Raw genomic sequence first — 17,500 nt, forward strand, 5'->3', positions numbered from 1 at the left:
TATGATGAGGCTCAAATTTCGGCTCTTGTCGTCTATTATGTCTGTGAAATAATAAACTTTCTATAATAACTAGATTCTTGCCGTCGTAGTCATCAGAAGAAAAGAATGTTCTGGGTCTACGTGTGTATGTTATTGTTATTTGTTTTGCTTTTTTTTAATCCAAGTCAGTCAAGATACATCATACTTAGGACTTCGAAATAACATAACTCACAACGCAGTTGTTTATGTCGTATTTCCATCGTTCGACAAGCGCTACTGCTATGACTGTCCATTCGTCTATTCAGAGAGTGAATCTAATACTGCATCGTCATCGATTTCTTTTTCTCTTCCACGAATGTATAGCATAATATTAGAGAAATTTGGCTACAATTTCTGGGAGGCTCAGCGACCACATGCAATAGGCTCCCATTTAGTTGCGTTGTGTTTTTCTCTTCCTCAACTCACTGAATCAAAGTCACAGCTCTTTAAACGATGATAAGACCGACATTCATTTGATGGACACCGGAAATAGTAAATGGCCAAATCAAAATTAGTACAGTCATCCATACATTGCACTAAACTGCATGACAGTTACCGTTTTACACACAAGCATTATACATATGCATATATATATATATATATATATATATATATATATAACATTATATATAAATGTATTATATTATATAAATTTATATACATATGCATATATATACATACATGCAGATAACCATTGTACTGCTTGCTTCATGTACCCGCCAACAGTTCAATGTTTCCTGTGGTAAACACCCGGATTTTTAAATACCATCTTGTTTATTATATTAATATACACACACACATATGCAACAAAACCTCCATAAATTGGAAGCCTTTAGTCAAGCATTACACTAACCAGAATTAGAATCTTTATAAAGGACAAATTAGAACCACAAGAACACTATGTATCAAGACATGTCAATATACATGCATAAAGTAAACAAACAGGGTGGGTTGAACAGGCATAACACAAGGAGAAAAAGTTAGACGAAAGCAGAGCAAACGAGAGATTAGACGAAAACTTTACGGACGGGAAATATAGACAAAGACACGATACACGGAATATTCGCAGCTGAGTTTTCCTTGTCAGTCAATGAGCCAAAATATCATCAGGGTTTCGCGCCAACTGTACACCAGCTAAACAACGCTTTTCAAAAACTTTGCCTCTCATATTAAACAGAAGAAAGCTGGGAACGCAAGGACTTTTTGCTAATATAAAGCAATACCACAGATCATTTCACGTAAGCTACTCTGTATTTCGTGATTAATGCGCATTCAGGTTTTGTTCATTTGATCAAAAATGATAGAACACGTTTCGTACTTTTTCTGTCAAAATATGGAGGCAAACAGGCCCTGAATATGTGTTGCCTCTGAAATTCAGAGTAGCTCTCACACATTCACTAGCACTCACACACAGACACACACACACAGACACAGACACACACACACATTCTCATAATAACTCTCTGAATAGCAAGATTCAAAAGCCCAGCTTGAAAGACATTAACGAAAACGGGAAGCTTTCTTGGAGAATATAAAACGTTAATCATCTCAAGAGACTTCTGAGCAAGAATAAACGACATTGTTTGGTGGAAGAGAAACTGATAAACAAACTGCGATCCTGTCGTGAGTCATATCTGCACTCTGTCTGTGACTGCATGCATTACTTGTGTTGTCGTCATTGTAGTTGTTGTTGTTGTTGTCATTGTTGAGGTTGCAGGTGTTGTTATTGCTGCAGACGTGGCTTATGTCGTTGTCGATCAGATTAGATTTTATCAGGATTTACTCAATTACCTCCCTTTGTTTCTCTCTTTCTCCCCCCCTCTCTCTCTCTCTCTCTACATCACTCAAACTTTTGTTATTTATTCTTTCTTTGTCTTTCTGTCTGTCCCTCTTTCTTTCTCTCAGTCTCTCTCTCCCGATGTATAAATATACAAGCTATTATGAAGTTGGACGTACATTTCTTATTAAAGGATGGACATAAATGTGTTTTCTTCAACAATATTTTAATTTGAATTAATGGAAAAACTTAGATATTTATTTATTTCAGTACTATATATATATATATATATATATATATATATATATATATATATATATATATAATGCATACATAACGCATTGCATGAGTTCGAATATAACATTTGTTGTTTCAACGCTGACACACGTAATATATATATATATATATATATATATATATATATATATATATATATATTAGCCGTTAGCGTTACAAATAGCTGATCCGAGGCCCTTCTCCCTCATTTCAATACTACCTGTAAACATTCCTGTGCACTCCTCGTACTGCTAAAGCTTTTCAAAAATCTTTCAATCATCCATAACAACATACAGCTTGACATTTGCAAGTAGGGTCTCAGATGAAACACAGTTTTTTTTTTTTTGCCTTTCTTGCACACCATGTATATTACTCACTGGGTTATGTATTAGGTTTGATGAAGTCTGAACAAGTTAAACTGTCAATAAATGTATTTGTAATTGTTGTTTTTTTACTCGATATACTAACAATTCTCATGTCACAAACAATGTTCCAGCTGATCCATAATACCCTGCTTGTAAATATCTGATATATATATATATATATATATATATATATATATATATATATATATATATATATGAATGATGGTTTCTACTTCTATGAAGTACATACATAGGGGAACACACATACATGCATTATACTATAAGTGTATATCTGATAGCATGAAAACCGCATGTGTATATAATATGCACCCCTATTTCGGCAGTGCATATTCAGGAAACAAAAGACGGTTTTAGTGCATTAAATCTTAGGAGAGGCGTAGCTTCACATATAAAACACGGATTTATTTTTTAAGACAAAATTTGGGATGGAGGAAGACGGCGTTTTATATGCCATCAAATACTATATATATATATATTTATATTATATTATATTATATTCCATGATAATAAGATCAACAGAAAAATTACTCCATCTGATGAGAGATAAAAACTATTTAATAAACACAATAAATATGTTTTTATGTGCTACTATTAGTTTCATCCGATGAGAAAATACCAGATGGTGTTTTCAACATGCCTGGTGTTCTATCACGATCTTCAGGCACTGCCCGACACCAGGCGTGTTAGAAATAGTCTGGCATGATCTCACACATGAAATTAGTAGTAGCGCATAAAAAATATATGTTGTGTTTATTGAATAATATATATATATATATATATATATATATATATATATATATATATTATTCACATATACACATATCTTTATTTATACACTCAAATTTCTGCATCATTTTTACACGTATCTATACACTTACTCATCTACTTGCTTGCTATAAAAGCTTGTTGTAACTGTTCTTGTCGTAATTGTTATTATACTTAATGTTATTATATTGTTCCTGTTATTGTTGTCGTTATTGTTTGCTAGTGCTGCTGGTTTCGTTTCTGCTATTTTTGTTGTCACCGTCGTTAAGTTTTATAAACTTTAACCTCCCATTCTTGACTCAATACCTATCAATTCCCACTCATTGACCTATACGAACCCCTTAGGTGTGCCTTTAGGCGTAAGGACTTCCTGACCATTTACACTTTAGAGTGCCATCAAACCCTAACCCTAATCCACATCAGATCATTTTACAGTGCAGATTACGGATATTGCGGTAGACCGCTCGCTAAGTAACACCACGTAGTAGTAGTAGTAGTAGTAGTAGTAGTAGTAGTAGTAGTAGTAGTAGTAGTAGTAGTAGTAGGCATATAACCCTAAGTGCTGATTGCCAGAAAACCGAAAAGTCTCGGGTCTTATCCGTGTAAATCGTATCATTTGATTTTTCAAAATGCCACAGTAAACGTTTAATATACTTGGTAGTATATTACGGCTGCAAAACGAAATACTGTGTCCTTGCTAGAAATTAATCGATAAAAATAATATTAGTTAAATATTGGGGATACAGTCATAAACCTTCCCCCCAAAACAAACACTCTGCCACAATTCTCTGGCATTTCTGCTTATATTATTGTTGTTATTATTTTGAGTTCAAATTCGACCAAGATTAACTTTACCTTTGATCCTTCTGGTGTTGATCAGATAAAGTATCAGTTAAATGCTGAGATCGATGGCATCGATTAGCCTTCTCCCTCAGAATTCCTTGTTTGATGCCAAAATTTAAAAATTATCATTATCATTATTATTATTATTGTTATTATTATTACGACGAAGGCAGCGAGCTGGCAGAATCGTTAGCACGCCGGACAAAATGCTTAGCGGCTTGTTGTCTGCCTTTATGGTCTGAGTTCAAATTCCGCCGAAGTCGAGTTTGCCTTTCGTCCTTTCGGCGGTGGGGGGGGGGGCGATAAAATAAGTACCAGTGATACACTGGAGGGGGCCGATGTAATCGCCTTACCTCCCATCCATACATCCACCCCGTAATTACTGACCATGTGTCAAAATTTAAAAAACATTGTTATTGTGGCATGCCAGCAGCATCATTAGTGCGTCGAACAAAATGCTCTGCGGCATTTCTTTCGGCTTTTTGCGTCCTGGCTTCAACTTCCGCTGAGGTCAACTTTACCTTTCATCCTTTCCGGGTCGATAAAATAAAGTACCAGTGAAGTACTTATGCCAATATAATCCACTTACCCTCTACCCCTGAAATCCCTGGCATTTAGCTAAAATTTGAAATACTATTATTATTATTATTATTATTATTATTATTGCCATTTTCGTTGCATTTGTTGTCGTTGTTGTTGCTGCTGTTTTCAGTTATTACTGTATTTTTGTTGTATTGTTTTGTGCTTTTGTTGTTTATTGTTATACATTTAATAGAATAATATTCATTGTTGTCATTCTTTACTTTTTGTTTATATTATGTTACATTTGTTTTTTTTTATTATATTATTGTGTTTTTATTTTTGTTCCATTTTATTTTTATATGATTTTTTTGTTTGGGTTTTTTGTTGTTCATGTTTTTTTTTTTACATTGCTAAATCATGTTTATTTTAGTTGCTATTGTTCATAGAAGCGGGTAGAGAGAGCAAGTTAGAATCGGTAGAGCATCGGACAATTTGTCTCGCAATATTTCTTCCAACTCTTGACATTCTGAGCTCAAAATCCGTCAAGGTTAACTTTGCTTTTCATCCTACCGGGATGTAAAGTACCAGTCATGCGCTGGCATCGATTTAGAGACTTATTGCCCCTCCCCTCGAAATTGTTGGCCTATTGCCTATGTTAGCAACTAGTATTATTATAGTTCTATATTTGAGAGATGATAAATTATGTACATTATTGACATAATTTACATATGGTGTAGTGGTTCAGAGTGCGGCCTACTAACCTCAAGATTCCAAATTCGATTCCAGGCAGTGACCTGAATAATAATAATAATAATAATAATTAATAATAATAATAATAGCATCGGAAGAATACCTTAGGGATGAGAACCCAGGTTCGAAATTCCCCCAGGACACCTGATGAAGGCTGGAGAGTGCATCAGCCGAAACGTTAACAACAAACAATATGAGGACAAATATCCGTCAAATGTAAATAATGTAAATATATTATTATTATTATTATTTTTATTATTGAGGCAGAATCCTTAGAACGCCGGGCTCAATTCTTAGTGGCATTTTGTCCGTCTTTACGTTCTGAATTCAAATTCCACTGAGGTCGATTTTTCTGTTCATCCTTTCGGGGTCCATAAAATAAGTACCAGTTGAACACTAAGGTCGATGTAATCGAGTGCCCCCCCCACCCCACCAAAAATTTCAGGCCTTGTGCCTGTAATGGAAGCGATTATGTTAATTATTATTAGTATGGTGGTTGAGTATCAGAAACAATAAAGCAGAGGACTAGATAATATAAATGTAATATTTAGTTTTCGCCTGTACGATCCGAGTTAAAATACACGGGGGGGGGGGGGTTGATTGAGGCCTTCTTTCTCACTGGGCCAAATAAATGAAGTCTCATTTGTTTGTCAAGGTGGAGTTTTTGTGTAACCCCAGATCAGCTGCGATTGATCCACAAGTCAGCCCAGATTCCAGCTGTAACCACCTCTTTTATTTGTATACTTAGCTCTATATTATCCAACGTGTCCTTCCTTTGGTAAAATGGCAACATATGATTTGAGGGAATATGGTTGCTAATCCTAATAGGCCACGCAACTGCTTGAAAATGTCTTCTGTCATAAACCTGGATTGGGGTGAGTTACCCCGACATGTATATATCAGAAGAGCGTTGTAGTTCGCTTGAAGCATTGTAGTATAGAAGTTATATATCCAACTTCAAGATATAAACTCGTCACCACTTTTATATTCTGATGGATACATAATTTAACGAAGCAGACGGAAAGAAAGTATTCACACGACGCACTACGATTACACAAGATTAAACGCTCTCTACCAACGGCTCACAGAGAACCGCTTACCCTCAATTGTGCACAGTTCTTAATTTTATAGCAATGTGTCAGTTCACTTTTTGTTACTTGGATGGTAATTAGAATCCTTCCACAAGAAGAAGTAAAATAATAGTGAAATGAGAAATTAGGGAAAGCTTCTAAAAATGCAGAAAGTTGTTAAAAACCCTTTATATTCCGGTTTCGAAAGCCTATCTTCAAAAGAACACATGGAAATGTGTATTAAGGGATTTTTAAAAAACTTTCTGCATTGCCAGAAGCTTACCTTTCTTCTCATTTCATTCATATATATAAGACCATTATATGCAATAGATGCAGGATTCAATTAATACAGTCTTGTGTGTGTCATACGCAAAGTAAATATATCATTGAAAGGCAAATTTACTGTGGTAAAAACACAATATATATCGAAGGGAAACGAAAATCATCCCAATAATTTATATATATAGCTTATGGAAGGAACTATCAGCTTCTAAAGAATATATATATATATATATATATATATATATATATGCGGTTGTGCGTTACTGGTGAAGGACGTAAAGAAAATATTTCTTTCAATTAATAACAGACCCCAGTTCGATAGTTTTAGATAACGAAACTCGATGAATGTCACAGTCTCATATCTCTCTTCTCTCATCTTTGTAATCTTTTCTCTATGTATCATTTCACGTTGTATATGTATCATGTTATGTATATATGTATTATGTTATGTATATATGTATCATGTTATGTATATATGTATCATGTTATGTATATATTATGAGCCTTATTTGTGATATGTATGTATGCATATATGTATATATAGACAGACATATTTAAAGAAATCTTCAGATATATATATATATATATATATATATATATATATATATATATATATACTTATAAAAAATGAAAGAAATGTGATAATATAAATAATATATATATAAAAACGTAAAAGATAAGTAATTTAAAAATATAAAGATTTAAATATAAATAATATATATATATAAGTAAAAATACACATATAAATGCATATAAGAATATATTTTTTTTAAATAATATCTTCATATTTACACATTTGTTGGATGGCCGTCGACTGCTCAGGAATTATTCTGCCTTTATATATATTTATATATATATATATATAAGGGCATTGAGGTGTGAGAATGGGGGTTCAACACACCAATTGATACAGAAATATTCTTTTCTTTATGGATCAAGAATGCTACCAATGGCTTCAAGCAGAAAATTCTGTAATTATTTCAACGTCCCCATTTCAGGTACTGGTAATCGGCTTCTATATTGGATGCCTCTCGCTCTAATAATTGCCGAACCTCTCGCATAAAAGCTTTGGCAGCATTGTTAATCTGCAATTAAAGTGTGTATATATATATATATATGCATATATATATATATATATATATGCATATATATATATATATATATGCATATATATATATATATATATGCATATATATATATATATATATGCATATATATATATATATATATGCATATATATATATATATATATGCATATATATATATATATATATGCATATATATATATATATATATGCATATATATATATATATATATATGCATATATATATATATATATATGCATATATATATATATATATATGCATATATATATATATATATATGCATATATATATATATATGCATATATATATATATATATATGCATATATATATATATATATATATATGCATATATATATATATATATATGCATATATATATATATATATATATGCATATATATATATATATATATATATGCATATATATATATATATATATATATATGCATATATATATATATATATATATATGCATATATATATATATATATATATATATGCATATATATATATATATATATATATATGCATATATATATATATATATATATATATATATATATATATATATATATGCATATATATATATATATGCATATATATATATATATATGCATATATATATATATATATAAATATACATATATATATATATATAAATATACATATATATATATATATGCATATATATATATATATATATATAAATATACATATATATATATATATGCATATATATATATATATATGCATATATATATATATATATGCATATATATATATATATATAATATGCATATATATATATATATATATATATATATGCATATATATATATATATATATATGCATATATATATATATATATGCATATGAAGAATGCGTTTCGAGTAGAAATAGTCGTAGAAACCCCAGGTAGATTGGTTAGGTTAACTTGGTTTCTATTCATTTTCTCGGTTGTAGGCAAATGGACCATCCTTCGAGGCCACTGTAATAATGATTTATATTATGAATGCAATATATAAAATATATTATATATAAAATACACCACACGCACACACACATATATATATATATATATATTTATATATATATATATATATATATATACACACACACTCACACATTTATATATACATACATATGTATACACATATATCTATAGATATGTACAGATATATATATATATATAAATGCATATATACGTAAATAAGCTAAATACATTCATATTTACATCTTGCATCACACATACCTACCGCTCTCATTTCTCTTTTTTCTCTCTCCCTCCCTCCTTCTTTCTCTCTCTTTCTCCATTATATTTCCCATCCCCGTTGCCACGCCCACTTTTGGCTTCTGGCACCACTCAAACTTTACAGAAATCTATACAGTACAGACAATTTGGACAAAACGAAATCCGACTTGGCAAAAGGTGACCCAAGAGGTAAAGGTTTCAAACAGCAGAAGATCAGTCATTCTCAAGCGAACACAAACATGACATTGGCTGATGAACTGGATACAGTATCTGGTAGTAACGGCTGCGGTAGCAACAGTGTCCAGGAAAGTCCGTTCGTCGACAGTAGTGTCTATGACGTTCAGCCCAAAGACGGTTACAAAAGATTCAAAGGCGGTTCAAGCATGGAGAGTTTGTACAGCGACAATGGTGGATCCAGTTTAGACAGGGACACGCCCATACATTCTACAAACGTAAGCTGGTCTTCACTTGTCATTTTTTTTTTACATATTTCACCATATTTTTTGTTTATTTTATAAATTTATTCATTCATCTTATTTCTTTCATTTCATCTATCGTTTCATTTTTCCATCGTTTTATTGTTGAGTTAGTTGTTTATTTGTGTGTTTATTTGTTTAGGGACTGATTGAATTTTCTCTGTGTATGTGTGTGTGTGTGTGTGTGTGTGTTTGTAAATCTCCTTCCTCTAATTCCGATCTGTTTTCTACTCCTTAGTCTTTATATATATATATATAATCTCATTGTACATGTGTATATATATAAATGTTTCTATATGTTTGTCTGTCTGGTTACAGGCGTATGGAGGTCATCATACGTTTGTGTGAATGCAAATGTGTGTGTGTGTGTGTCTTTTATATATCTATGTGTGTGTCTTTTATACATACATAAAAGATATAGGGGCTACATATATTAATTTTATCATTTAAAAGAGTTTGATTCGCCCCCATGTGGCTTACTTTCGTAGGCTTCTTACAAAAACATACATACATATAAAAATACCCTGTTGTTGATGTTGAAATTCCAATGAAGGAGCCTGGGATTTAGGTTAGAAACCGGTTCTTTCTCTATTGGCAAGAAATCTTGGAATAAACTGAATAATGACATACATACATACATACATACATGCTGAACAGTAAAGAAATAAATGCGTACATTCTAAGCATACTCAAAAGTGGGAGCAACATCGTCGTCAGAGTTGGAGAAGAACTATTGTTCGGTTACGCTGAAAATACAAAGGATGTTGGAGAGGCCAGCCTGAACAGTAACTTGGAGGAGAAGCAGGCATCATACAAACAAAAAGCAATACCGTAAGGTAGAGGGCAATAACAGCACTGACAGGGAGAATAGCCTCTCCTGAACCTGCGATAGATACATTACATCTCACCAAAGATATGCCTTTGCTATCCACGAACAAGAGTTAGCTACTAAATACCTGATACATTTGAATGTATCAACTTAAAGGATAAACATATTACAATGGATAATACCAAGTGGACTTCGCCTGTTTCTCTCTCTTTTTCATTTTCTTTGTAATTTCTTCTTTGTGATATAATTTTCGGAAACAATATATTTGCGGCTGAAGATAGCTTTATACCGTCCTGTCTATCAATTATATACTCATATAATGATGCAACGACTGTTTGTGTATAAAGCTTGAAACACGTGTACAGCGGAATCCTTTATGTTCTGTTTTAATTTTACGTTTTTAATTTATATATATATATATATATGTATATATATACACATACATATATCTATATATGTATGCATATATCTATCTATATATATATATATATAATATTAAGGATAATGTGAGAGTGGATTTTCATCGATAAGTTCATCATGAACCTTGGTTCTTTTCCCTAAAACTATATATATATATATATATATATATATATATATATATATATATATGTATATATATATATATATATATGTATATATATATGTATATATATATATATATATGTATATATATATATATATATATGTATATATATATATATATATATGTATATATATATATATATATATGTATATATATATATATATATATATGTATATATATATATATATATATATGTACCTATTTATATGTATATTTATATATATCTATATATATTCATACATATCTATATACATATCTATATATATATATATATATATATATATATATATATATATATACATACATATATATATATATGTAAATAAATATAAATATATATATATAAATATATATATAAATATATATATATATATATATATAATATTATTAGGGACAAAATCCAAAATCACAGGTAAAAAACTCAATTAAAATCAATTTATAAAAAATTAAAATTAAATTGAGCCTTTTTTCCCTAAAACTATATATATTTTAAAATTGGTTATTTTCCCTAAAACTATATATATATATATATATATATTTACATATATATATATATTTATTTACATATATATATATATATTATATAAATAAATATAAATATAGATATATATAAATATACATAATTTATATATATTATTTCCCACTCTATGCCTCTGGTTGTTTTATAATTCAGTCTGCATAATTTCATATTAATTTCCATGATACTGGGGGATTCAATCTCATTAAGTTATTTACTAGAATGCTACTCTGCGAATAGAGTCATTCATTTATGAGAGATTAATAGATATAGATACACACAAAGTTGATTCTGTATTTATATTAATATATATATATATATATATATATATATATATATATATATATATCTTTATATATAACGATGTTTCACCTACTTTTCCGAATGTGCGCTACCAATACCCAGTGCATATGAACTACATTTATATACATTTTATTTATATTTATATATATATATATATATATATATATATATATATATATATATATATATATATATATATATATATATATATATATATATATATATATATATATAATTGTAATAATAAAGTCAAACCAAATAGTGATATTTTGAAATCATTTAGTATGTCCATTTCAGATTTTTATGTAATATATAATAAGAAACGCATCCATTATGTAAACCCTCCTCCGCGCAAACTTGAAACGTACGAGTTGAATTATTTCAAAATTTCACTATTCGCTTTGATTTTATATTGATAAAAAATACGATTCGATACTCCCACAAACTAGTCAGTCTTGACTCTACATATGCAGTGACTCTTGCAAAGATTTGTAGTACTTCATAATATTTGACTCAAGTTGAAAATTCTGGTACAGCGTACCACTTTTTAGTGTGACACAATATATATTTCTGTGTGTCTGTGAATAGTTTCACTTTTAACAATTACTGACACTGCAAAATTGAGGTAAAGCGTAGCTTGTTGTGCTGACCACACAATTGCTTCAGTGCTGCTGTTATCTCGCAACGCAGACTGTGCTTTTACCAGATAAGCCCACCTGGCTGATTGGCCTCAAGTTACTCACTGACAGACTCCACCTGGGGACCCACTGATACGGACCCACTGATACATTCTCTTCCCTCTGCCTTTTCTACTGGTACCATCATCGTCTCTACTTTCTTGGAGCTAAGTGGGGCTCCTGCCACTTCGATCCTGGCATTCCCAAGCCATTTGTGATTTCTGTCATCCCTTTTTGTCCACAACCACCCACCCCCTCTCTTTGCCTCATTACTACTCCTTTGGTCCTTCCTTCAGAAAACGTTGGGTTTTGGTGGAGGATTCCGATCTCCAACAGACGCTGAAGAGGAACAAAAACGGCACGAATCTCTGTGGGTACAGAGAAGCTGCAAAATTTCTGCATATTGCTTCTTCCTCCAGACACAGAAAACAGCGTAGTCACACACACACACACATATTTTCTCGTAATTTCTCTTGTACCAGCTTCCTGATTTGCAAAAAAGACTAGATCATCAGAATCTGAAGTTTACTTCGAGACGCAAGGCGTGTTATAAAAACCTGCCTAGACACATGTTGCCAAAAGCAAGAAACTATTAATAGCCCGTAACTTTATTCTCTGTACATTAAATGATATTTACCTATCATGGGAGGGAGCACATTGTTATTTTTCTTACCTCAACCGAACAGTAATATATATATATATACTATATATATATATATATATATATATATATATATATATGTGTGTGTGTGTAAAGACATTCTTTAAAACATGCGGGACAAACCCTGAAAACAATCGAATTGGAGATACTGAACAGAGCTCAGTGTAGAGGCTCTTGCTTCCAACCCATCTCTGACATCCAGAAGGAGGAAAGAGTCCAGTGTAGAGCCGGGTCCAACCTACCTCCAACGGGATCTGCAAATCCCGGAAGGCCTCATATATATATATATATATATATATATATAAGTATTTTTATACATACAGTCAAATATATATGTGTATCTATATGTATGTGTGTATGTTTGATAGTACACTTAGGATAGAACTCAGAAGACGAGGGTAAATGGAGGTATACGTAATATTTGCAGCAAAATTAACAAGTACCACCTAAAACGGTAACAATTACAATGACTGGAGATCGGGTGATGAATTCCATGTGTTGTAGAGGTGATGTATAGAGATTTATAAACATATCAGAAGAATAATACGAATCCAAAAGGGTAGAAGATAGGGAATTAGTCAACAATGGCCGATTTGAATGAGATTAGTATATTTCCAGCTAAAAAACACTCACATAGACACACACACACACACACGTATGTATGTATTTGACAATGTCTGATGTGTTGGTAAATACAAATGCATTGCTATATATGATGGGAAGATATATATATATATATATATATATATATATATATATATATATTTATATATATATATATATATATATATGTGTATGTATACCTATCTATGTTTCTATATAATATGTGTGTGTGTGTGTGTGTGATGTATTTGTGAGAGTAAATGTGTGTATGTATATGTGTTTGCTCGTACATGTACTTATTAAGCGCTATCCATAATTGAATTTCTTGTCCATTTCCACTTCATTTTCTCCCACTCTTTCTGCCATTCCCCTATATATATATATATATATATATATATTATATATATATATATATATATATATACACACATTCATTCTTTATTGTTATTGTTTTATCATAATCCTCATTATTATTATTATTACACTAAACCATTTTACACTAAACCGTTTACGATATTTTTTTGTTTTCATTATTATTATATTATTATTATTATCATCATTTATTTTCATCATCATTATTATTATTATTATTATTTGCTTATTCATTTATTTATTTGTTTCCTTCTTATTTCTTTTTTTTTCTTTCATTTCTTCATCGTATCTGCCGTAATTCCGAATAGTTGGAAATTTTTCAATACATTTTAATTTTGTAACATTGTAGAGGAACAGATGGGAAATCACATCTATATTTTCATTTTACCTCATATTTCATTTTATATTTGTTTATTTCTACCATTTGTGTTTTTATATTTACTTTCGTTTATAGTACATTTCCAACTAATCATGTTCATTCGTCTTCTTCATCAATATATATATATATGTATATATATAAATATATATATATATACACATACACACATATATATATCCACGTATATATGTGTGTATATGTATGTGCATATATTCATGAGTATATATGTACATATTTTATATGTATATATATGTATATATATTTTATCCATCTATCTATATATATATAGATATAAGAAAATTATTAACGGCTACCTAACAAACTAAAAATATTATTTCTATATATGTGACGATTTTTCTAATACAGCTGTGAAAAGACTCAAGTATAGGAGCGAAGTTATAAAATAATAACTTTGTATGTTAGACACCAATAAACTTTTATAGTTAACTCGACTTATTTTAGAAACACTCGATATTTTATTTAATATGTGAGACCTTACTCTCACGAATAAGGAAAGTGTTTATATATATATATATATATATATATATATATATATATATATATATATATATATATATATATATATATATATATATATATATATATAAAAGTAATCATATCTAATATATACTGATAAATATATACAATCATACATTATATATATATATATATCGTCCTGTTTTTCTATTATGTTTCTGTTATTTGTGAATCATTTCAAATTCCCTTTTAGCCTTTCTCACTTTCAGTTTTGGTTTGTTTTATTTTTATTTTCATTTTATGTTGTTTATGTTTTATTTAAAGAAAAACCTTTGTTCTTTTTTTTGTTTTTGTATCCTTTAGGAAGAATTTTTTTTTTCCAGAATTATTTTAACGTTTAAAATCATTTCCTTAATACTATTTAAAGTCGTAAAAATGTATAACCAGAATAACAATGACACTCACTAAAACTAAATTCAACAAAAAAGCAAAATGACTGACGGTGACACGAAACATGTCGACGACAACAAAAATATAAGTAACAACGATATAGATAAACATAAAACTTAACCATCGTCATCATCGTCATCATCACCATCATCTAATATTAGAAATAATAATAATAATAATAATGATAATAATGTCTAAATAGTAGTGACAAATGCAGCCGGTTACAATATACTTTTCAAAGAAAGGGCGAAACTAAATATAGATATCAACATATAGAGATTGCAAGAATGTGGTTATTGAGAAATATATATATATATATATATATATATATATATATATATATATATATATTATATATATATATATATATAATGATTTCACTAAGGCATAGTGATATTAATAACCAGTTCTTGGAGCAAAATATACATATGCTTTCCGAAATAAACAAATTCCATTTTAATGGTTCAAGAAAGCTGTATGACGTAGCAGAAGCACTCAGCTGGGAGTGCACTGCTTCTTAGCAGAAACAACTGTAAGCTAATGAAGCTGATTACGCAACGTTTTTGTCATCCATCAGATAGATAGATAGATAGATCATACCTCGATGCAATAGTTGGTCGGCCTGCAAAGAAACTTCTACAAAATGTAATCCCTAGTTTTAATAAACGTATATCATCATTTTCAGAAGCTCAATAGTATTCCTTGTTATAATAATGAGGCCAGCGAGCTGGCAAAAATCATTACCGCAATATTTCTTCCGGTTTTAAGTTCTGAGTTCAAATATCACTGGGGCTGAGTTTACTTTTCTTTTATTCTGGGTCGATAAAATAGATACCAGTTGAGCACTGAGATCGATGTAATAGACTAGCCTCTCCCACAAAAATTTCAAGCCCTGTGCCTATAGTAGAAGCTATCGTAATGTCATCTGCAATTGTGACTTTATAGAAAAAAATATATGTAATCCATTTTAACGCCCCCGTGCATATAAATACACGAATAAATATCTTCTGGTGCTATCCAATTATTGATTTAAGTGAGTAAAGAAATATTGCCAAATATTTTCCTAAATTTGATTCCTTTTCGTTTTCTGATGAATCATAGATACCTTAAAACTTTTAACAGAATCTCAATAGAAGTATGTTATTTATGCTGTAAAATGTTTGTCAATTCAATTAAGCACTGCATTCAAAAACCTTTTCAATCTCTATAATAGTCTTTTCTCGCATCTGTAATTGTGTTCCCCTAAACCATATACTTCTTATCGGAAACGGAGTGATGAAAGCTTAGTGTATTATGCCGAATTACAACCAGACAACAAGAGAATTGCCAATGATTTATATTGGATCGATCGAGGATTCATTCAAAATTTCGTTTCTATCAATATATTCGTTTATTGATGAATCCAGTAAAAATTTACATCAAGCCTTTCCAAGCATATTAAAAGAAATGAGTCCAACAGCATTTAAAATCAAATAGTCAATACTTTAAAGATCCTCCATATGTACATGACAGGTTTTTGAATTTGCATTGGAAAGAATGTAAAGTTATTAATTGTATATCAAGGTAGTCAGGCTTTTTAGGCACTCTTCAGAATACATCTTTTCCAACACTGAACTCCAAACGGATAAGTTCAGGAATATTCCGAATATTTAGAACAGCATGGATATTATCGCCTCCACTTCTAGAAATGTATAGGTTTCAAAGACATCAACAAAATTTGTTATTTCCCTGGCACACAAATTTCTTCACACAAGAAATTCTTAAATATTTCCATTAACTAGATTTAAATAATCATATATATATATATATATATATATATATATATATATATATATATATATATATATGCACGTATATGTGTATATATATGTAATCATGTATATTTTTATATATATGTATGCGTGTATATGTTTATATATATGTATGCATGCATATGTATATATACGGTTTCCTCATAACTCTTGATACATCAGAAATTCTTTGCATGACAAAACCCTTACTTTATTTTTAAAATGAAGGTCATGTCGACTAGTAAAATGAGAAGCGATTGTTTCATTTTATCCAACCTGCCCTTGTTATGATAATGAACCATTTTACTGCATGTCATTTGACACGTTTCATGCCC

General features: G+C 30.0%; 1 protein-coding gene across 17 annotated transcripts in view; it reads left to right on the plus strand.

Moving 5' to 3' along the window:
• Positions 1-17,500, plus strand: part of LOC106873992 (protocadherin-15-like) — a 717,162-nt gene that overhangs the window by 697,638 nt on the left and 2,024 nt on the right. For 15 of the 17 annotated variants that reach the window (XM_089337514.1, XM_089337513.1, XM_089337507.1 and 12 more), the window contains one exon: positions 9,173-9,500. The exons of the other annotated variants lie outside the window; for them this stretch is intronic. In XM_089337514.1, the coding sequence (XP_089193640.1) occupies positions 9,173-9,500 (328 nt within the window). The remainder of the gene's footprint in view (positions 1-9,172; positions 9,501-17,500) is intronic. 17 annotated transcript variants of the gene reach the window in all.

Source organism: Octopus bimaculoides, chromosome 19, assembly GCF_046866305.1.
Source record: "Octopus bimaculoides isolate indiv1 chromosome 19, ASM4686630v1, whole genome shotgun sequence".
Classification (NCBI taxonomy): domain Eukaryota; kingdom Metazoa; phylum Mollusca; class Cephalopoda; order Octopoda; family Octopodidae; genus Octopus; species Octopus bimaculoides.